General features: G+C 47.3%; 2 protein-coding genes across 6 annotated transcripts in view; one reads left to right on the top strand and one right to left on the bottom strand.

The window, feature by feature from the left end:
• Positions 1 to 23: 23 nt before the first annotated feature.
• DNAJC17 (DnaJ heat shock protein family (Hsp40) member C17) overlaps positions 24 to 22,655 on the bottom strand; it is a 47,643-nt gene continuing 25,011 nt past the window's right edge. Inside the window, exons 2-11 of one of the 5 annotated variants that reach the window (XM_036923830.2) lie at positions 10,014 to 10,083; positions 9,635 to 9,693; positions 9,325 to 9,412; positions 7,865 to 7,950; positions 7,524 to 7,620; positions 7,100 to 7,143; positions 6,598 to 6,675; positions 5,950 to 6,030; positions 5,366 to 5,476; positions 24 to 217 (exon numbers count right to left, since the gene is read on the bottom strand). In XM_036923830.2, coding sequence (XP_036779725.2) covers positions 95 to 217; positions 5,366 to 5,476; positions 5,950 to 6,030; positions 6,598 to 6,675; positions 7,100 to 7,143; positions 7,524 to 7,620; positions 7,865 to 7,950; positions 9,325 to 9,412; positions 9,635 to 9,693; positions 10,014 to 10,083 — 837 coding nt within the window. In that variant the 3' untranslated portion in view covers positions 24 to 94. The remainder of the gene's footprint in view (positions 218 to 5,365; positions 5,477 to 5,949; positions 6,031 to 6,597; positions 6,676 to 7,099; positions 7,144 to 7,523; positions 7,621 to 7,864; positions 7,951 to 9,324; positions 9,413 to 9,634; positions 9,694 to 10,013; positions 10,084 to 22,655) is intronic. The other 4 variants (XM_057488696.1, XM_057488697.1, XM_057488699.1 and 1 more) reach the window with 4 other exon arrangements.
• C11H15orf62 (chromosome 11 C15orf62 homolog) lies at positions 1,958 to 4,397 on the top strand. Its single transcript, XM_036923833.2, has one exon. It carries the CDS (start codon positions 2,502 to 2,504, stop codon positions 3,015 to 3,017), a length of 516 nt encoding a protein of 171 aa, XP_036779728.1. The 5' UTR covers positions 1,958 to 2,501; the 3' UTR covers positions 3,018 to 4,397.

Below are 22,655 nucleotides of genomic sequence, written 5' to 3' on the forward strand. Positions count from 1 at the left end.
TATACCTATGTATGCAATGGAGGCACTCTTTAAAAAAAAGTTTATTGGTGATGTTTGAGAAAGGGCTGTGGGAGGGCGGGCCGGAGGCAGGGGGCTACGTGGGCTGCCCCTCCTTGTCCTCCTGCTGTATCTGGGTGATCAGCTGTTGCCGCTCAGCTGCCTGGCGCATTCGCATCATGACAAGACTCTCATAGTCCCTCTCAGAGACCGCTGAGCCCTGGGGGACAGAGGGAGGACAGGGAGGGGTCAGGGCAGCAGGACACAGCCCCACAGACTCCAGACTCAGAGGACAGGGCCTAGGCAGGGCTGCATTCAAGACGGCGGACGCCCAGGACCTCTCACTGGCACCCCTTGCACCCATCTCAACCAGTTACCAGCCCCACCGCCCCTGCCCCGTGCCCTTCACACCTGCAGTCAGCTCTTGATCTTCTCTGGGTGAATCGCGTCCTCGTGCTCGAGCCAGGCCCTCGTCTCCCTCCATGCTCTCTTAGTCCCTTATCTGACTCTCCTTTCCTCCTCCCCAAGGCTTCTGCTTCCCACAGGTTTCCAGTGAAGGGAAGTCATCAGAGGTGCCCTCTGCTGGGCAGAAGAGCACTGCCCCTCCCTGTGCTGCCTTCCCTGTGGTCTGGCTCCAGCTCAGGACGCAGGAGAAGGGAGCCCTACCCTGGACACAGCCTCCATCGGCCCCACCCTGGAAGGAGAGGACCAAGCTGAGGCCTAAACACACGCACGAGGGCTCCTGCAGGGCAGGGCCTGTGGCTTTTTCTTTTATGATCTTGCCAGCATAGTGTGAGGGATTGAAGAGTGCTATATTTTAATAATCAGAAAAATAATACAACAGCCACCTCAATGGGCCAAGGCTGTGGGGTGGAGCGGCAGCCCCATGTCCTGGAAGGTCCACAGTGGGAATCAAACCACTTCCTGCCTCAGTGAAGACATGCAAAGCCCACGTGAACTGGCACAGAACTGAGCCGGACCGAGGGTCTGCTCAGCAGAGAAAGCTGCTGAGCCCCGTCCGCAGCGCACCACACTGGCTCCTGCTCATGAAATTAGCCAGTGGGAGAGTTCCGTGCTCAGTGACCCCAAGAATAAGAAGGGAGTGGCTGCAGTAAGATGCCAAGCCCTGGCCAACTGGTTTGGACTCCGGAAGTGTTACTCAGCCCTGCTCCTCCCGCCAGCCCTCACCCGGGCTGCAGCAGCTCCGAAGACAGCTGCCCTCCCGGACAGGCCCACCCAGTAAGCTTGGCCCAGTGCACCACTGACACTGACCGAGGGCAGCCCCCTCCACCAAGGAGGGACCCCAAATGTGGCCCAGGCAGCCTGTAGGGAAGAACTAGAGAGCATAGAGGGGTAGGAGGCCGTGGGACCCTGACCCTCAACTGCGCTCTTCTGCCCTGAGGCCATCTGGGTGACTGTGGAAGGGTGAGGAAGCAGCAGCCAGCCTGGGCATCAGGCCAAAGGGAAGGCAATTCTCCCCTCCCCAAGGTATTGCCACTCAGCTGAGGGAACCTAAGAGTCACCCTGGCATGGCCCAAGCCCAGCCCTGGGAGAAGCCAGCCTCTATAGGCACGGGGCTGCCCCCATTAACACACCCTCTGCCTTTCCCCTCATACCTGCAGGCTCTGCTAATGAAGGCCTGTCACCAGGCCCCAGGGCTGAGTCACCCACACCAGGGACAGGTCTTCCTCCCCAACAATTGTTCCACATGCCTGCCTTTCAATTAACTCCCACCCTCCGTGAGCTCCTCCCTCCCAGACACACTAGAGGCTGGGAGCCAGGCCCACCTGCTAGGACCCCGGGAGGTGGGGCTGTCGGAAGAAAAGGAAGCAGCCAAGCAGGGCTGCCCCAGACCCGTCCCCAGAGGAACCAAGCTCCCCACAGCCCTGGGGTGTTGGCCGCGGCTGCCCCATTCCTCGCATGCAGGTGCTGCAATTACCTAAGAGCCTGAAACCCGACTGAGTCAGCTGAAAACAACAGATCTGCCCCACCACACACGGGCACAAACAGCCAAGCCGCTCCTCAGAGTCCAGGAACCGCCAGCAGAAAGGCAGGGCCCTGCACTGCCCTCAGGACTGACGCCGGGGCCAGGGAGGGAGGGGAGCTCGTGTCCAGGAGGAGCCCAGCGCTGGGGAAGGAGATCCATCCCTGTCACCGTCGGGGCTGCCCACACTCTGGAGCCAGTAAGTGCTGTTTCTTCCTCTTGCAGTTTTTCCACTGCTACTATCAAGTCACCTGGTCCCCTGGGCAACTCCCATCAGCAGAAACTGCCAGTTCTACGCTCTCCAGGAAAAAAGTGCCCTCTTTCTGAGACCTCATCCCACCATCAAAGATGCTGGCCAAGGGTCTGTGCTGACAGAAACCTGGGGCCTCTGCCTCTAGCCCACTAGGGCTGTCTCCCTGATTCCTGCCATTCACTGCTCCAGTGAGGACCAGATGGTCCCTAGCTGCTCTTGAATTGGGCTTTCGAGGTACCAGGCTTGTCTGCTAGCATCTCTGGGTCCATGGAGACCTGGCAGAAAAGCTCCTTCCGCAATGCCTCCTTCTTCAAGCGGCTGAGCCTGGGGCGGCCTCGGCGACTCCGGCGACAGGGCAGCGTGCTTAGCCAGGCCAGCATGGCTGGCGGGGACCATGAGGAGTACAGCAACCGAGAGGTCATCCGGGAGCTACGAGGGAGGCCGGATGGCCGGCGCCTGCCACTGTGGGGGGATGAGCAGCCCCGGGCCACCCTGCTGGCCCCACCAAAGCCCCCACGCCTCTACCGAGAGAGTTCCAGCTGCCCCAACATCCTGGAGCCCCCTCCGGCCTACACTGCTGCCTACTCGGCTACCCTGCCCTCGGCACTCCCCCTCCACCGATACTCCGAGGAAGACCTTTCAGACACTGTGGCCTTGCAGAGGACACCTGCTCTGGACCTCAACGATCCCTTCTTCTCCTTCACAGTGGACCTGGGGATTTCACTTCTTGAGGAAGTTCTACAGATGCTGAGGGAGCAATTTCCCAGTGAAGCCAGCTTCTGAATGGGGTGTGGGTGGGCAGAGGTGGGGTGACTGGAAGAGCCAGAAGCCTGGGGACCCAGGGAAGGAGGTACAGGTGTGGATGAAGAAGGTAAGGATAGGAATCTGGGTCCTGAATAGTCCTCCAAGTCACCCCAGGGGGCAGGGACAGAGGCAGAGGCAAGCTGGAAATGTCGTGAGGGGGGCACTTGCTGGCAGGAGCCCTGAAGGCAGCTGGCAAGGCTGGGAAAGGGAGGCCACGCCTGCAACCACAGGGACCAGGCAGAGGCCGGCAAACGGGAGGGCAGCAAAGGGGCGAGTCAGGGAGCCGAGGACACAGACCAGGCACGTCAGGTGGTCAGGCCCCTCTGAAGCCGCTGTCCACAGAGAGAGGTTGCAGGGCGAGTGAGTCTAGGCAAAAGTGGTCCAACCCAGGCCAAAGAGAAAAGTGGGGAGACTTGAGGGGAGAGGCATGAACAGGCTTGACCTCGTCCGTATGATAGCCACTAGCTACGTATGGCTGTTTAAACTTGACTGAAATTAAGTAAAATTACAAATTTAGCTTCTCTTTTGTACTAGCCACACTTCAAGGGCTCAATAGCCACACATGACTAATCGCTACCACCCTGAATAGTGTGAGGTGAACATCAACATGACGGGAGGCAATTCAATGGGACAGCATATGGACACGGCCTGGAGCCACCAGTGGCATCATGGGGGGAGGGGGAAGCCCATGGGGCCTTCAAGGGAAGGGAGGGGCTGGCAGAGGAAGAGGGAGCCATGTAGAGAGACAGAGTATATAACTCAGGAAAAAAGTCAAATAAATCATCAGCAAAAAGGGGGGCATGGGAGGCTCATGCTGCCAACACAGCTGCCTGGGGCACTCCTGGTGCCCCGGGAAGGCGGCTCCAGGAAATGCTAGCTGAAGGCAGTCACAGCTTGCAAAGGGACGCTTCAGGGAATTCTCAGAACTGTTAGTGATCAAGACCCTTGGGAAATGCAGCAAAAATGTGGCAGATTTCCCTCCTTGCCACCCTGAGAACATGGGACGACTGGATCAGGGGGCGGACTCAGAACCCACAGCTGTGACCATGCAGAGGCACGCTGTCTCCAGAGTCCTCCACCAGGGCTGGGGGGGCCCCCACCCTGCTCAAACCCTCTGCCACCTCTGCCCTGCGGTCTGACCAGTAGACTTGAAAGCAGAGGCCAAGGTGGCTGGGCCATGCGGCTCTGACACCCCAGGCCTCTCGAAGGGTGGCAGAAGGGGAGAGGGACGCTTCCACGCACATTACTTCCGCAGCCTAACCTGTGGCCACCCTCTTCCTTCCTCTTGAGTGGGTGTGCCAAGCTGACAGGCTCCCCTCCGGATGCAGGACATAATGAATAAAGCCCTTTATAACTGGCCTATGGAGTGTCACCTAGGGCTATGAAATGCTGGGACTTAATGATGGGGGTAGGCCTCTGAAGAAGGGCCCCAAGTTGGGCCCAGACCAGTTCATTTTCCTTTTCTGTCCAGGGTCCAGGACATACTCCCACAAAGCTTTCCGTCCTCACGGCCAGGTGAGGGGCCCATAGAGCAGGGGTCCGTGACCGAGACAATGAGAGCAAAGCCCTTGCTGACCCACGGAGGGGCATTCTCCCACAGAGAGTGCTGGGAAGCCAGCACACTGAGGCTCCCACACAGACCCCAGGCCATTCTGGAGAAGGGAGAGCTCTTGGCCTGAGAGCTCTCTATCCCACAAAAGCAGGGGAAGGTGTGATTAGGGCCGTGCGCCAGGCTTTCGGGGGTGCAGGGTGCTTAACAAAAGCCTTCGTGGAACTGCGAGGAGTGAGAGCTGGTGCTGAGCATGTACCAGCTGAAGTCTGTGCTCCACCCCGAGCTGGGTGCCCAGGCAGCACCCAGTGTCAGCGGTGTTTTTTCTGACAGGAGGTATCGCCCCTGGACAGAACCTGGTCCCTGAACCCCTGTCGGGGCAGCCACAGACACACCTGGAAGGTGGGGAGGGACACAGCTGCTCGTGTCACCTGCCCCTTCCCCACAGCACTGGGTCGTCCAAGCATCAAATGTTTCACACCACAACCAAGCAACCCTCCGGCCAGGAAGAGCCCTCCGGGTGGGGATGAGCAACACAGGAGACCAGGACATGAAAACAAGGCCTAAGGATTCTGAATGGGGTGGGGCCCCTGGCACTCAAGAGACAAGGAAGGGTCAGTGCAGGGTCATGGCCCTCCTGCTCGGCATGGCGGACCTGCCAAGCTCACTCCACTCCTGATGACCTGGGTTTGTGAGGAAAGGGCCCTGAGAAGAGCCCAAACGGGAAAAAGTCCCCAAACCCTGAGCAGGCCCAGCTGGGTGAGGCCTAGCTCCCTACCTGTGATGGTCCTGGGTGGCTGGGGCCCACCGCACCCCGGGGCCGTCCCTCTAACCAGGAAATCTTCAGAGGGTTATCGACCAGGCCCACTTCATTCTGGACAGCCAGCTCCTGCCAAACACAGTGTCCAGTGCTGGTGCCATCACTCCAGTAGGCTATAAAGCGGCTCTCTCCCCACAGACGGAACCCAACCAGCGCCCTTCACCCACTGGTGTGCTGAAGCTCTGCCCCTCCTCGTGGGCAGGGGGGTGCTATGAGCCTTTGGGCTGGGGACTGGGAGAAGGAGAAGGGGGAGGCACTGCAGGGCCCCAGCCTGCAGGCATGCCAGCTTCCATGGAAGGGGAGGGAGCTCAGCCAGGTAGCAGGAAACAAAATCGGTCTGTGTTCCCCTTCCACCGTGGAGCATTCTCCCATCTGACCCTTCACTTGCTGGGCCTCTACTCCTGAGAGTCGGGGGGCTCTGGGGAACCTTGGCCCTTAGCTGGCCCAGAGATCTCCAGGGAGTGTGGATCCCTAAGCTCGGACAGCCCACAGCACTGGGTCCCAGGGCGGCCAAGGGCCCCAGGGCCTCACGCAGCACTCACCGCAGCCTTGACGGTCGCAAACTCCAGCACGGCGGTGCCTGCCTTCTTACTGGAAAGCACCAGGTTGAGCACCTCTCCATACTGTGAGGGCAAGGGGGTCCCGGTAAATACGGTTCAGGCTTCAGGATGGCCGGGCTCACGCCCAAGACAAGCCTGGGCTGCCCTGAGGCCCACAGGGGCATTTTTAGTGGGGCGCAACTTTGTATTGCTAGGATCCCTGAGAGGGGAGATCAGAGATGGGTGAGAAAGAATTTTTGTCCAGAATGCAGGACGGCAAAAGAGAGCTGGGCAAAGGCCTGGGGACTGAGGCTGGCAGAGCGGCACAGCTGCCTCAGCAGCCACAGGTGGCGAAGGGCTGGGCTTCCAGGCCAGATGCCCACCTCCTCTCCCCACACACTCAACCAAGCCCTTTGAATCTAAGGTCAGCAAGGGCTAGAACTGGGTGGGGAAGGCAATGCCAGGCCGGAGGGAACACAGGGTAATAGGGGTGCCTGCAGGGCCAGGGAGAAGCCTCCAGGCTGCCCTATGATCTATGAGACAGAGAAAGGCAGCTAGAGAAGTTAGAGGGACTTTAGGCTTGGAGGTCCTGGGGTTTGGGCTGTGATGTGGACTGAGATGATGGGAAAGAGGGGAGTCAGCAGGGCAGACCTTTTGAAAAAGCTGCAGGAGGACATCTCTGGAGTAGCTGCCTTTTGACCCGTTCTCCTCCTTGCACTTCCATTTTAGCTGAGAAGACAGCAGTGGATGTCCCCATTAAACACGGCCCTTTGCCTGAATGGTACCAGACCCCACACCTGAGCTTTGCAGCCTGAGAAGACAGACCCCTAGTCTTCAAGGCACTTGCAATCTAGGGAGCACAGATGTGTTCCTCTTGAAAACGACGGGCAGTGTGGCCTGCTCACCAGCAGCCATACTCCAGCCTCAAGATATTCTCCTTCGAGGGCCTCTGGAGAATGCAGCTATGCAAATATCAGAGCTAAGAGCAGCCTTTCACGGCAAGCTTGAGAGGCCACCCTGCTGCCCAGGCAGCAGGAAGATGGAAGGAGGCTTGCACAGATCCTACAGAGCCAAAATCCTGTGAGCCACAGCAGGCATCCATTCTTGCTGAGAGAACTAGTGTGAGGTAGACCACGGACCCCACATGGCTCACCTTTAGCTTGGGGGTTCCTCTGCCTTCAGGATACTCTGCCTTTCCTAGAAAATTTGGGAAAATTGGCAAAAATTAGACCATGTAGAGGTTCTCCCAAAGGAGACACAGCCCAGAGTGGAAGGACCTAGTAAAGGTCACTCCTGACCAAGGGCAGTATCTGAGGAGCCTGGTGGGGAAGACAGAGGCAGTCCTACCCCCATGCCACGGGGCTGCCACCCCAGGAGATCTCGGGCAGAGTGAAAAGCAAACAGGTCCCAGGGAACTGGCAGGAAGAAGGGACAGGTGACGTGTGCCTGACTGGGGTACCTCTAGGGTTCTGCCAGATACAAGTTTCTACAGAGACTCTACCAGTAAGTAGCCAGCATGGCCACTCTGGACGTCCAGAGCTGCCTTGGAGAGGCATGTGGGGGCAATGGACGCTCACCTCTTAGCCTCTGCTCCCGTTCCTGCCGTATCTGCTCCTGGATCAGCCTCTGCTGCTCCTCCAGCTGCCGGGAACCCTCTTCTCGAAGGCGTTCAATCTGCAGAGCAGGGTTTGGTGGGGTGACAGTTCTGTGCAGATCCAGTTCCAGGTTGGCTCACCTTGTAAAGGTCCCTGGGAGGCCCCACCTGCAAACTAGGGCTCAGCGACCTGGAGGTGGGACAGTTACCTAGATCCCAGAGAGGAAGGTGGAAAAGCAGGCCCTCCCCAGCCACGGCAGCCACATCTGCCCACGTTCTCCTCCTCCTGCAGATGGCCACAGCCCAGTGTGCTTGCATGCTCACCTCCTGCTCTAGTGTCCTGGTGCTCTGGCTCTCCTCTCCCTCCTTACTGCCATGGGCCTGGGCCTGTCGCTCCCGGGCCTCCAGATCTAAGCACAAGGGTTGAATGGCCCAATGTCTGGTCTAAGCAGTTTCCACATGGCCGCAGCCTGTCCAGCTCTGACTGCATCCCCAAAATCTCACACAGAATGAAACCGTAACTCTGCCCTCTCCCTCCATGCATACGTGGTCCCAAGTTAACTCCCACTGAGCAAAGTCATAGCATGGTAGTATAGTTTCCAGCTGAGTGGCCAGGGTCTGGAAGGGTTAAACCAGCTCACCCTGACCAAGCTGGTTCTCTAATCACTAAACAGGGTGTGGGTAGATGCTTCTGTCAGAAGCCTGGGGCCAGGCGGAGCTGCTGGCCTGTTTCTGTGGTTTGGCACTGGGGACCTGGCCTTGGCTTGATGCTTTTCCCACCATGGAGCTCAAGGGCCCACTGTCTCCTTCACCTCCCCCTCAGCTCATGGTTACCAGGCCACACTGTGGTCCCAGCTACAGTGGCTCCTACAGGGGCAGCAGACTGTGTGAGGAAGTCACCCCAGATCCCGGAGCCCTTCCCACCTTCCAAGAGAACTTGCTCGTGGTACTATGACAGGTCAGCTGGCATGACAAACCCTTTCCCCAGCCTGGGACTCACTGCTTTCTTCTCTGTGCACTTTATCTACCTACAACCTCCTATTTTTTTGGTTTGTTTTTGAGAGATGGATGTATTGGAATGGTGTTTGTACATATAAAATATATATAGCAAACAAACAAGAACAGGAGAAAAACTGAGTAAAGAATGCCTGGACGAATCTTATGGGGGTAATGAAAATGTCCTAATATGGAGTTATAGTCATAGTTACAACCATTTGCTAAATTTACTAAAAACCATTGAATTTTATACTTGAAATGGGTGGATGTTATGATATACAAAATAAACCTCAATAAAGCTGTTTTTTTAAAAAAAGGAATGCCTGGACCTCTTTGGCTTCTTCTGAGGGGACTTCTCAGAGTGAAAGCTCTGTGCTGGAATGAGGCTGGAAATCAAAAAGACCCAGGACGGCTTGGCAACAAGGACACTGACTTCACTCACACTGTGTGGGCTCAGCTCCCAGCTCCAGCAAGTTCTTATCCTTTTGTGCCTTAGCTTCTTTGTCCACATAAAATGGCTTTAGCAATACCCACCTCCTTGGATAGTTGTGATAGTTAAAGGACACAGTAATACATTTGTCACAATGCTTTGCTAACAGTAAATCTAATCATTGTTATTTTTCTGAAGGGTGTCCTTTAGGATCCACCCTGAGAGCAGGGTTCTGCCCAGAGCCAGGGCCAAAAAGCTTTGAGTTGCTGGACCTGAAGCTCCAGGAAGAAAGGTGAGGGGGTGGCATGAAAATGGCCCAGGGACCCCACAGGCCACCCAGCACCGCACCGTCACCTACCAAGCTTCACTTTCTTCCTTTTGTCATCAAGTTTCTGGGTCCTCTCTGCTGCCTGCTTCCTAGCTCTCCTGACTTTGTCATATGCAGCCTGGGAGGAGAGAGGAGCACCGAGGAGCCGTCAGCCAGAGCATAATAAGCTCAGAGCCCAGCCATCTTCCTGGCCCTGCCACCCAGCCCCAGAGCCATCGGGAGGCAGCCTGGTGACTGCATCTCCAGGCTGGGACAGCAAGGCCAGAGTACAGAGGACCGAGGCTGAAGTGCCACCGTGGGCTCTCACCATGGGGGACAGTTCCAACAGGGGTGCGCTTACCCGGGCTGCAGCATCGGTCAGCACCTCCAAGGCCTGAGAAAGCTGGTGGAAGAGTTCAGCTAAACATAAGGATCACAAAGAGAGAGGAGGAAAATGAAGTTAGACTTGGTGATAGTGTGCTCCCTCCAAAAAGCACCTCAAGGAAGCCACAGGCTGCTGGCGGAAAAGCCAACATTAGCAGATATGGACCAGCAAGGAAGGGTGGACACTTCAGCAACTGACCAGATGCCCCTAGTGTGCGAAGCACACCTGAAGCCAGGCCGTGTGCGTCGGCACTCCATGGCACTCACAGGGGGGCAGCGCAGGGCAGCCCAGGCCCAGACTAGCAGCCCTCACCACCCCCCGCACCACCACCACTGCTGTGCTAGGAGAGTCTCACCTGCTCTGGGATTATCTGGATTTTTGTCTGGGTGGCAGGAGAGGGCTTTCTGCCTGTATGCCTTCTTCACCTGGAGGAGTCAGAAGACGTGATTATTCACTTTCGCACCCCAGGATGGTCAGGAAAACCTTGCTGAAGTGACAAGGGAAATCCAGAGAATGCCCCCTATTGATAAAAGAAAAGCTACTGACTCCCCACACCAAGACGGTCCCTTCCCAGCCACCGAAGAGACTTGCAGTGGAGGAGGCAAAGGCCACAGAGGGAGCCGGCTGTCGCCTGGCAGGAGCCGGGCCTACTAACTGCCAGGCGCGCCATCTCACTACCAACGGCAACAGGTGCCACAAATATGGAATCATTATGTTGTACACTTGAACCTAACATAATGTTGGATGTCAATTATACCTCAATAAAAAAATAAACATCTTCAAGGTATAGTGTGTGAAAAAAACAAGGCTTAGAACAATATATGCAATATGGTTACTCTGGGTCTAAAATAAATAATTTAAAAGAAATATAAATAAAGACACTTGGGCATACACATGGCCTTTGTTTCCTTTTTCTTCTCAAAGCAATCATAAGAAACATACAGTGGCTTCCTTTGCAGAAAGGCTGAAGGTGGCGGGGCAGGAAACATCTCCTTCTCATTTTATTCCTCTCATAGATAAAATTTTCAAACCATAAACAAGTCTTAGTTTATTATCATTTTTTATTGTCAACGGGGGTTATCTTGGTGGGGAGGTTATTGTCCATTGTTAGTTTTTTATCTTTGCATCTCAGAATTAAAAAGAAAAAAAGTAGTATTTCTTGTATTAGTAAAAATAAACAAACATGGCTCCCAAGATCCTCTTTCATATACTACCCATTCAGCTGTTTCAGGGACAGCGGAGCACAAAATGCCCTCTGCCTCCCGATGCCTTGCCCTCACCTCTGCCCGTGCACCTTAGCAGCTGCTCAAACGTCCTGGGAGGAGGAGCCTCCACACCCAGAGTTTCCTGAGCAGCTGAACAGACTGGCTTTCCAGGCTTTGCAGAGGGAACCAGTAAATCTATCCGAAGTGTGTTAAATAAGGGCCTTCAGAGGCAAGCAGCCAGCCCAGCCTGGGGAGGACCTGTAGGCAAAGTGCGGGCCTCCAGAGGACTTCCCAGCCCAGGCCCTCTGGGGTGTGCTGCCCCCTGCTGGGCCACAGCCAGCACCACACCCTGCAGGCCAGGGCGGCCAGGCCCTCCTAGCTCCCGTGGACTCCTCTCCAGGCTGAGCCGGAGGAAGCAAGCAGCACTGGGAGGTCAGGCCCTGAGCAGTGAGGTGTAGACATGCCTCCCTACCCTCCCAACGTACCAATTATCCACCTATGTTCACCTGGACCCCAACCTAGCTTTTCACCATTAGAAAATTACAACAAAATCCAGCTATTTTCACCATTAAAAAAATAATAATAAGGGAAGGAGATAGAGTCTTACACTTGAAATGTCAGCTTTGAGCTCCTGATCATTCGTCTTGGCTCCCTTCCTCTTTCTTTTGCTGCCTCCATTGGGCCCTTGTCCTCATTTTATTTTAAACCAAGGCTTTACTATATATTCTTCATATTTTAGGATCTTGAAACACAATGTTCAGCCCATTACACATTTAAAGAGTGGTTTGGAAATTGAGGGCCAGGCCAGGCCTTGAGTGAATGGGGGTTTTATTTGTTTCTTTAGTAAGCAATACAAAAAACTGAGAAAAAAAGCACAAAAGTTCTTTCCCCATTTCCCCAGCACTCTCTCCACAGTTCCAACATCAGCTGGTGGGTATCCTTCTCAACCTTCCTTCTTGATCATTCCAACAAACAGGCGGGCATCTTCTGGGCTTTGTCTACGCCTCTCTACCCCCACCTCTCATGCTGATCCCACCTCAGCCCCCTCTCTGAGATGGGTGAGAAGAGGCAGGGAGAAGAAGGTGTCAGTCACCTTAACTAGCAACTCTGCCCTGGGCATGAGCTTCCTCAGGACTAGGATTAGTAGGCGTGCCTTGCTGATGTCGGGTGTTTTGTGGAAGGTAGTTTCTTTTGTATCATGGGGTTCTTTATAAGTGTTATGTGTTTTTCTTTTTTATAAACCTAAGAGGGACAGTAAACGGGAGATGGGGGAGAGAAGGATCAGTAAGAAAGCAAGATAAAAAGAGCATGGGGTGGTTTGGGTGGTAGTTCATCCTTCATTTTTTTTCTCTCTTGGACTTTATGGATTTGATTCAAAAGGAATTATATTAAATAGTGTTTTATGTTTTATAATTTATTTTGGATGATCTATATCAGAAAATTTTTTTACTTAAATAGGGAAACAAAGTTGTTCAAACTGAGAAAAATTAATTATGTAATAGGAACTCAATCTACATATATTATTTACTTATCGATTCTCTTTCTAGAATGTGTTCCTTTGACAAATGTTTGTAACAGTCTTATCAGATGTTTTTTTAATTAATAACATAACCAGACCTAGGTACCTCACTCCTCATCTGGGTGGACCCCATCTTACTGCCCCCACCCCTCCAGCCTCCCAAACTCCTAACATCTACAACCAAACACAATGACCCCAATCAACTTGATGCATCCTGGACCCCCATTCACTCAAGGCCTGGCCTGGCCCTCAATTTCCAAAGCACTCTTTAAATGTGTAATGGGCTGAACATTGTGTTTCAAGATCCTATAGGAAAAATTTACCAGTCTCATGCACTGGCTGGATTAGCAGGGAGAAAGGTGAGGCGAGGAAGTCAAGGTCAGGCTGGTATTCATTCCAGGGAGAGATATCTAAGCATAGGAGGAAAGCGAACTGAAAGCCCTTCAGTACGGCACAGCTTCTACCCTGCCTCCTGGGTCCACTTATGGAGCGTCTATGGTGTGCAGGGGCTGAGCTGGAGTTGGGGATACAGAAAAAAATCAGGCATTTTCCTGACACTGAAGAGGAAGGACACTGTTTAGCAGGAAGATGGCCATGAAAACATGAATTACATTACATGCATGAAATGCTTTAACAATGGTCTATAAGAATGGAAACACAGAGAAGGAAGTGTCCAATATTAGCCTTGAAGGCTTCCCAGAGGAGGGTCTGAGAAGTCCCTCCAAGCTGGGTCTGAAAAAGTGAGTGGTTCTCCAAACAGAGAGCCAAAAGGGCATTCAAGACAGAGGGTGTGCAAGAGCCTGGAACTTCAGGCCCCAGACCAGCTGAGAGGAGAAATATAAAAGGTATTGAAGAAAGGTTTAATGAGGAAAGGGTGTTGAGAAGAGAAAATGACATAAAAAGATAGAGACATGGTTGCTTAAGGCATGGAAATAAAATAATGTTTTTGTCAAAGGATATTTTGGTTAATTAAAAAACTTCAACCAAAGAAAAGTCACAAAGTTGGGATGAAGAAATGCTAGAGAATGACAGCATATACCTAGGCAAAGAAATGCAAACTGGGCTAAGAAGAGGAGAAAACAAAGATTACAGAATATTAAAGTTAACTCAGGTATGATACTGAAAACATAAGAAAATGAATGTGATTCACAAGGTATGTGTGATGCATAAAACAGAGTAGAACAATTAGAAGGGAAGCTAAACACAGGGTCAGGTGTGAGAGCCTTCTAAGTTCAAGGGTAATGAACCAGGATGAATGACTGAGAAGGCTTTTAGGGTTTCCAAGCCCAAAGAACTTAAACCTCAACATTTTCTGTCAGCTAATGAAGTGTATCACAAAAGCACCATGCCAGGATTAATGGAACATATAAGCCTGGCCAAGAAACAAACAATAATTTAAAAATGTAAATTTCACTGTATGGTAAAAAGCATTATTAAAAGTTATTAAACTGAGTGAAAAAAAGATCTTCCTCAAACTGTCACTATTTGCAGATGACATATTATACATAGGAAACCCTAAAGACTCCACCAAAAACTACAGAAAAACTGAATTCAGCAAGGTTACAGAATACAAAATTAATACACAGAAATCTGTTGCATTCCTATTATTAACAACAAATTAACAGAAAGAGAAATCAAGAAAATAACCTCCATTTACAATTCATCAAAAAGAATAAATTACCTAGGAATAAACCACCTGAAATAAACCTAACCAAGGAGGTGAAAGACCTATACTCTGAAAAGTACAAGACACTCATGGGAGAAATTAAAGAAACCAATAAATGGAAATCTAACCCATGTTCATGGATAGGATGAATTAATATTGTCAAAATGGCCATCCTGCCCAAAGCAATCTACAGAGTCAGTGCAATCACTATCAAAATAACATTCTTCAATGAACTAGAACAAATAGTTCTAAAATTCATATGAAACCACAAGAGATCCCAATATCCAAAGCAGTCCTGAGAAAGAAGAACAAAGCTGGGGGGCATTATGCTCCCTGACTACAAGCTCTACTACTAAGCTACAGTATTCAAAACAATCTGGTACTGGCACAAAAACAGACCCATAGGTCAATGGAACAGAATAGAGAGCCCTGATATAAACCCATTCATATATGGTCAATTAATAAATGATAAAGAAGCCATGAATATACAATGGGGAAATGACAGCCTCTTCAACAACTGGTGTTGGCAAAACTGGACAGCTACATATAAGGGAATGAAACTGGATTATTGTCTAACTCCACACACAAAAGTAAACTCAAAATGCATCAAAGATCTGAATGTAAGTCAGGAAACCATAAAACTCTTAGAAGAAAACACAGGCAAAAAATCTCTTGAATATAAACATGAGCAACTTCTTCCTGAACACATCTCCTTGGGTAAGGGAAACAAAATAAAAAATAAACAAGTAGGACTACATCAAACTAAAAACCTTCTGCACAGCAAATGACACCACCAGCAGAACAAAAGGCATCCTACAATATGCGAGAGTATATTCACAAATGACTCACCTGATAAGAGGTTAACATCCAAGATATATAAAGAACTCATATGCCTCAACACCAAAAAACAAATATCCCTATTAAAAAATGGGTGGAGGACTGAAGAGACACCTCCAAAGGAAATACAAAAGGCCAACAGGCACATGAAAAGATGCTCCATACTGCTAATCATCAGGGAAATGCAAATTAAAACCACAATGAGATATCACCTCACACTAGTTAGAATGGCCACTATCCAAAAGACAAGAAACAACAAATGCTGGAGAGGATGCAGAGAAACAGGAACCCTCCTACACTGTTGATGGGACTGCAAATTGGTGCAACTGCTGTGGAAAACAGTATGGAGGTTCCTCAAAAAACTAAAAATAGAAATACCATTTGGCCCAGGAATTCCACTCTTAGGAATTTACCCAAAGAAAACAAAATCCCTGATTTGAAAAGATATATGCACCCCTATGTTTATTGCCACACTATTTGCAATAGCCAAGATATGGAAGCAACCTAAGTGGTTATCAATTGATGGGTGGATAAAGATGATGTGGTACATAAACACAACGGTATATTATTCAGCCATAAAAAGAAAATAAATCCTGCCATTTGCAACAACATGGATGGATCTACAGGGTATTAAGCTCAGTGAAATAAGCCAGGCAGAGAAAGACAAGTACCAAATTACTTCACTCATTTGTGGAGTATAACAACAAAGCAAAACATCAGCATCACAAACACTAAGAACAACAAATGCGGGCGAGGATGTGGAGAAAGGGGAACCCTCCTACACTACTGGTGGGAATGTAAACTAGTTCAACAATTGTGGAAAGCAATATAGAGGTTCCTCAAAAAACTAAAAATAGAAATACCATTTGACCCAGGAATTCCACTCCTAGGAATTTACCCAAAGAAAACAAGTTCTCAGATTCAAAAAGACATTATGCACCCCTATGTTTATTGCAGCACTATTTACAATAGGCAAGACATGGAAGCAACCTAAGTGTCCATCAGTAGATGAATGGATAAAGAAGATGTGGTACATATACACAATGGAATACTATTCAGCCACAAGAAAGAAACAAATCCTACCATTTGCAACAACATGGATGGAGCTGGAGGATATTATGCTCAGTGAAATAAGCCAGGCAGAGAAAGATAAGTACTAAATGATTTCTCTCATTTGTGGAGTATAAGGACAAAGCAAAACTGAACGAACAAAACAGTAGCAGACTCACAGACTCCAAGAAGGGACTAGTGGTTACCAAAGGGGAGGGGTGGGAGAGGGCGGGTGGGGAGGGAGGGAGAAGCGATTGAGGGGTATTATGATTGGCACACATTGTGTGTGGGGGATCATGGGGAAGACAGTGTAGCACAGAGATGGCAAATAGTGACTCTGTGGCATCTTACTACACTGATGGACAGTGACTGCAATGGGGTTTGGGGGAGACTCAATAATATGGGTGAATGTAGTAACCACATTGTTTTTCATGTGAAACCTTCATAAGAGTGTATATCAATAATACCTTAATTTAAAAAAAGCAGAAAAAACAAAGCAAAACAGAAGGGTCAAAATAGCAATAGACTTATAGACACCAAGAAGGGACTAGTGGTTGCCATGGGGGAGAGGTTAGAGTAGGAGGGTGGGGGAGGGGCATAAAAGGGCACAATAATTAGCAATCACAATATATAGGTTGACCACAGGGACTGTTGAACCATTGTGATGTACATTTGAAACCAACATAAGATTGTATATTAACAATTTTAATTTTTAAAAATTGGGAAAAGTTACATCTTCTCAAAACATATCAAAATAATTCCACATAGAAAAAACACTAAATATAAAAAGCAAAATGAAAAGAAACTAAAAGAAAGAAAATTATGGAACTCTTAATCTGCTTTTAGGGTTGGGAAGATATTCCTAACATTAAAACAAAAGAAGAAATCACACACACAGGCACATATGCATGCACACATATGCAAAATAAATGGATTTACAATGAAAAAAATTTAATTTTCTAAGTCAAAAATGGATAAACTTAAGACAGGAAAAATGAAAACTGAGGGAGTATCTGCATGAAATATGGCAGACAACACAATCCTTGCTATATCAAGAACTCATACAGAAAAAAACACTGTAAGAAAATAGGGGAAGAACATGAAGAGACAATTCATAGAGTATAAATATTTAATACCATGAAAAATATTCAGTTTCACACACAAAAATTAAGTCCTTTTTCACTTATCAATCAGCAAGTAAAAAAAAAAGAAACATGGCATTTAACATTGGTAGCTTTTGTGGTGAATATGTAAACTGAAGCCATGATGATTCTGAAAGCAATCTGGCCGTACATATCTGGAGGCTCTGACAAGTGCAGGCCCTTTGATTCAGCAAGGCATCTTCTAAGAGTCTGTTCTAGAAAAAATATTTATAAACACTGCTTTTCATTTATAGCATTATTTACAATAAACTTAGAAATCATTACATTCCAACAACAAAAACTGTAGCTAGCACTTATACTGCTTATCATGTGGCAGGCTCTGTCTGAATTGCTTTACATATAATGACTTATTTAACCCTTAAAACATCCCTATGTGGTAGAAATTGTTATTATCTTCATTTTACAAATAAGGAAACTATGACATAATAAGGGGTTAATTATGATACTAAAATTCCATTCAATGAAAAAACATGCAACCATTATTTCAGACAATAACTGTTCTACTCCAGCCAAATACCACAGAAAAAACTATGGCCCCCCACCCACCCATGCCAACAAAGGCCAAATGCGAAACCTAGACTTCATTCTCTCTCCCTGTAACAAAGCAACTTTAACAGGGCGGTGTCAGAGAAGACCAAGCAGGGAGCTCATTTTTGCCAGATGAAAATATAAAATATCCCTGAAAGAGAGGGTTATAGTGGATACTTTTTATAATGAGCTTTTATTACTTTTCAAGTCAAGAAAAAAATTGTTAAAAAACAAACAAGAGGGACTCTCTTGTCCCCTCCTGGCCTGAGCCGGGAGCTCTGTCCTTTCACTGTATCTCTAAATAAAAGCCTGTACCTCGCTCTCCTACCTTGACTGTTTGTGAAGCTCATTCTTCGGCTCCACAAATAAGAACCCCGGCATCACCTAGAAATGATGGGGAGAAGCAGCGCTCACGCCAAGGGACATGTGTCTACACTCGTGTGGTCGTGGAGGCGCCACCACTGCTGCTGGCCACGCCGACCCCAGCCCGTGGCCCGAGCCTAAGGCTACTGCTTCTGCCACTGCTGCTGCTCTTGCTGCCGGCCAGAGCCTGGCCACAACCATGGAAAGGAGCAGAGATCCGGGTCAACTTGATAGAGAAGCAACTGGCTGCTGTGTACCACGCCTTGCTGGCTACAGAGCCCATCGCCGGAACAGCTCCGACCAAGGTAATAACCTCCTATCCCATCGTGGGGTGGGTGCGAGACTGGACCCAAAGGCCACAGAGTGGCATGGCACAGACACCTCAAAAGACAATGTGGACCCATTGGTGTGGCTTGTCTTTCACCTTTGAAGAAGTCAGCCGAGCCCGGAAGGAGTGCCCTGCATGTTGTGCAGATCAGCAAACCACCAAGAGGGGCCTAGAGCGTCTCTCTGCAGCCTATGGTCGGTCGCCGGTTACTGAGAGCGACTGAAGTACCCACTTTATTGGACATGTGTTGCAAGGAGTCCAACTGTGGGTGCAGCAATTAGGAGTAAAATGGACGTGGCCCTGAACTTTTCAACACATGGATCAGCGATGGCTGGTTCTTCTGGAAGCTTGGGGAAAAGGCCTGGAAGCTGGCCTTCTGTGTATTCCTGTAATAACAGCAAATAGGCCTCTCGACAATCACTGTTATTTGCTTCTACGGTCTTTGTGTCCTGGATGCGCCCTCTGGCTGCAGCTGCTGTGTGATGGCTGGAATGGACGAGTTTTGGACTCAATCTGCATGGGACTTTGAACCTAGCTGAATCCTCTGTCTTGAGAATTATGATGGTGTTGCTGTTGTACGAGCTTTGGACTTAATCTGCATGGGACTTTGAACCTAGCTGAATCCTCTGGCTTGAGAATTGTGATTGTGTTGCTGTTGTTAAGAAAATAATGTTTAAAGAGAGGCTTGACTTTGTCTAATGTTTGGTGAAAGTTTTGTGAGCAATTTAGCATGATTGTTAGGAATGAGTAAACAAGTGTAGAAACGTATTTTGTGCTTAGTGAGAGATTGTGCTGTAAAGTATATTTACTTAATCTGCATAGGCTGAATCCTCTGGCTTGAGGATTATCAAGATTTTATTGCTGTTGCTATTGCATGTTACTAGATTGGTCGGAAGAGGGGGATCGAAGAAATTGTTAAGGCGAGATTTCTGGAAGGTGGATTGTGGGTAAAACTGTAGCATTTCCAGAATATCTTGCCTGGCTTTAGTACATCTGCATATCAATAGACGGTCAGAGGTGGAAAGAAGTATGGCTTTTGTGCATTTGCATCTTTCCTCAGGGGTGGAGAAGTTCATCTTCATATCAATGGGTGATTACCTGGGCAACAGAGGGCTTATCTGTACCTGAGAGGTGAGGGGGAAGGCCAGTGTGGTTGCTGCTGGAGCAGAGAAGAAAGACGGACTGGGACTGCAGTTTGTGAGAAATAAACAGGTTTTAAACTTTAAAAAAAAAAAGACTAAATTCTCCAATCAAAGCACAGAGTGGCTGAATGGATTAAAAAAAAAACAAGACCCATCTGTACGCTACCTACAAGTGACTTACTTCAGATGTAAGGATACAGAAAGACTGAAAATGAAGAGATGGGAAAAGATATTCTATGCAAATGGAAACAAAGCCAAAACTGAAACAAAACACTGGAGTAGTTATACTTATATCAGACAAAAGAGACCTTAAGAGAAAGGCTGTAACAAAAGACAAAGAAGGACATTATATAAAACTAAAGGAGTCAATCCATCAATAGGACATACATTTGTAAATATTATGCACCTAATATAGGAGCACCTAAATATACAAAGCATATACTAATAGACCTAAGGGGAGAAACAGACAGCAATACAGTAATAGTAGGGGATTTTAATTTCTCACTCTCATCAATGGACACATAATCCAGAAAAAAAAAACAATAAGGATACATCAGCTTTAAACAACCCATAAGACCAGATGGACTTAACATACACAGAATTTTCTGCCCAAAAGCAACAATTCACATTCTTCTCAAGAGTACATGGAACATTCTGCAGGACAGATCATATGGTAGGCTACAATCAAGTCTTAATAAATCTAAGAACACTGAAATTTCTGCTAAGAAGAAAACTGGAAAACTTAAAAATTTGTGGGGATTAAACAACATGCCACTGAACAACCAGTGGGTCAAAACAGAAACTGAAAGAGAAATAAAAAAATACCTTGAGACAAATGACAATGGAAATACAACATACCAAATATACCAAAACTTATGGGACCCAGCAAAAGCAGTTCTAAGAGGGACGTTCATAGCAACAAATGCCTATGTTAAGAAGATCACAAACAACCTAACTTTACACCTCAAATAACTAGAAAAATAAACAAAGGGCAAAGTTAATAGGAAGAAGGAAATAACAAAGATCACAGCAGAAGTAAATGAAATTGAGATTAAAAAGACAATAGAAAAGATCAGTGAAACTAAGAGCTGGCTTTTTGAGATGATAAAATAGACAAACCTTTAGCTACACTCACCAAAAATAAGAGGGAGGGCTCAAATAAGTAAATTCAGAAATGAAAGAGACATTACAACTGATACCAAGGAAATACAAAGAATCATGAGACTACTATGAATATTATACCCAACAAATCAGATAACCTAGAAGAAATGGATAAATTCCTAGAACATACAACCTACAAAGCCTGAATCACAAATAAATAGACAACCTGGACAGATCAATTATTAGTAAAGATATTGAATCAGTAATCAAAAATTTCCCAACAAACAAAAGTCCAGTACCAGCTGGGTTTATTGGTGAATTCTACCAAACATTTAAAGAATTAATGCCAAACCTTCTCAAACTCTTCTGAAAAATAGAAGAGAGGTAACACTTCCAAACTCATTTTATAAGGCCAGCATTATCCTGATGCCAAGGGCAGACCAGGACACCACAAGAAAAGAAAATTACAGACCAATATCCCTGATGAACAAAGATGGAAAAATCCTCAATAAAGTAATGGTAAAATAAACTGAAAAATACTTTACAAGGACCATACACTATGATCAAGTGGCATTTATTCTAGGGATACAAGGATGGCTCAACATCCACAAATCTATTAATGTGATACATCACATTAACAAAATGAAGGATAAAAATCATATGATCATCTCGGTAGATGCAGAAAAAGCCTTTGACAAAATTCAACATCCATTTATGATAAAAACACTCAACTAAGTGGGGATGGAGAGAATGTGCCTCAACATAATAGAGACCATATATGACAAGTCCACAGCTAACATTGTACTTGATAAAAAGGTGAAAGCTTTTCCCTTAAGAGCAGGAACATAACAAGGATACCCACTCTTGCCATTTTTGTTCAACATAGTATTGGAAGTCCTAGCCAAAATAATTAGGCAAGAAAAACAAATAAAAGGCATCCAAACTGAAAAAAAAGTAAAACTGTCACTATTTGCAGATGACATGATATTATATAGAGAAAACCCTAATGACTCCACCAAAAATTGTTAGTATAAGCAAATTTAGTAAAGTTGCAGGGTATAAAACTTAATATATAAAATGAACTATCAAAAAGAAAAATTCAGAAAACAATCTCATTTACAATTGCATCAAAAAAAAAAATACCTAGGAATAAATTTAACCAAGGAGGTAAAAGACCTGTATACTTAAAACTATAAGACATTGCTGAAAAAAACTGAATACACAAATAAATGTTGAGATATTCCATGCTCATGGATTGGGAGAATTAATACTGTTAAAATGCCTTTACTACCCAAAACTATCCATAGATTCAATGCAATCCCTATCAAAATTCCAATGGCAATTTTCACAGAAACAGAAAAATGCTAATATTTGCATGGAACCACAAGACTCCAAATAGCCAAAGCAACCTTGAGAAAGAACAAAGCTGGAGGCCTCACACTTCCTGAATTCAAACTATATTACATAGCTACAGTAATCAAAACAGTATGATATTGGCAAAAAAACAGGCATACATCAGTGGAATAGAATAGAGAGCCCAGAAATGAACCCACAAATATATGGCCAATTAATTTATGACAAAGGAGCCAAGCATATACAACAGGGAAACTGTCTTCCTATGGAATTATGGAAATTTTCTTCCATAAATGGTGCTGGGAAAACTGGACAGCTACATGCAAAAGGATGAAACTGGACTACTGTCCTACACCATACACAAAAAATAACTCAGAATGGACTAAAGACTTGAAGTAAAGACCTGAAACTATAAAACTCCTAGAAGAAAATATAAGCTTCTTGACATTGGTTCTGGCAATGATTTTTTGGACTTGACACCAAAAGCAAAGCAACAAAAGCAAAAATAAACAAGTGGGACTACATCCAACTAAAAAGTTGCACAGAAAAGGAAACCACCCACAAAATGAAAAGAAACCTATGGAATGGGAGAAAATGTTTACAAATCATTTATCTAATGGGATTAATATCCAAAATATATAAAGAACTCATACAACTCAATAGCAAAAAAAAAAAAAAAATCTGATTAAAAAATGAGTAGAGGATCTGAAGACACATTTTTTCCAAAGACATACAGATGGCT

The sequence above is a fragment of the Manis pentadactyla genome, chromosome 11, assembly GCF_030020395.1.
Source record: "Manis pentadactyla isolate mManPen7 chromosome 11, mManPen7.hap1, whole genome shotgun sequence".
NCBI classification, from domain to species: Eukaryota; Metazoa; Chordata; class Mammalia; order Pholidota; family Manidae; genus Manis; species Manis pentadactyla.

Bases quoted from the DNA above. Each gene is read 5' to 3' on its own strand.
- C11H15orf62 (XM_036923833.2), top strand. From the start codon at position 2,502: ATGGAGACCTGGCAGAAAAGCTCCTTCCGCAATGCCTCCTTCTTCAAG.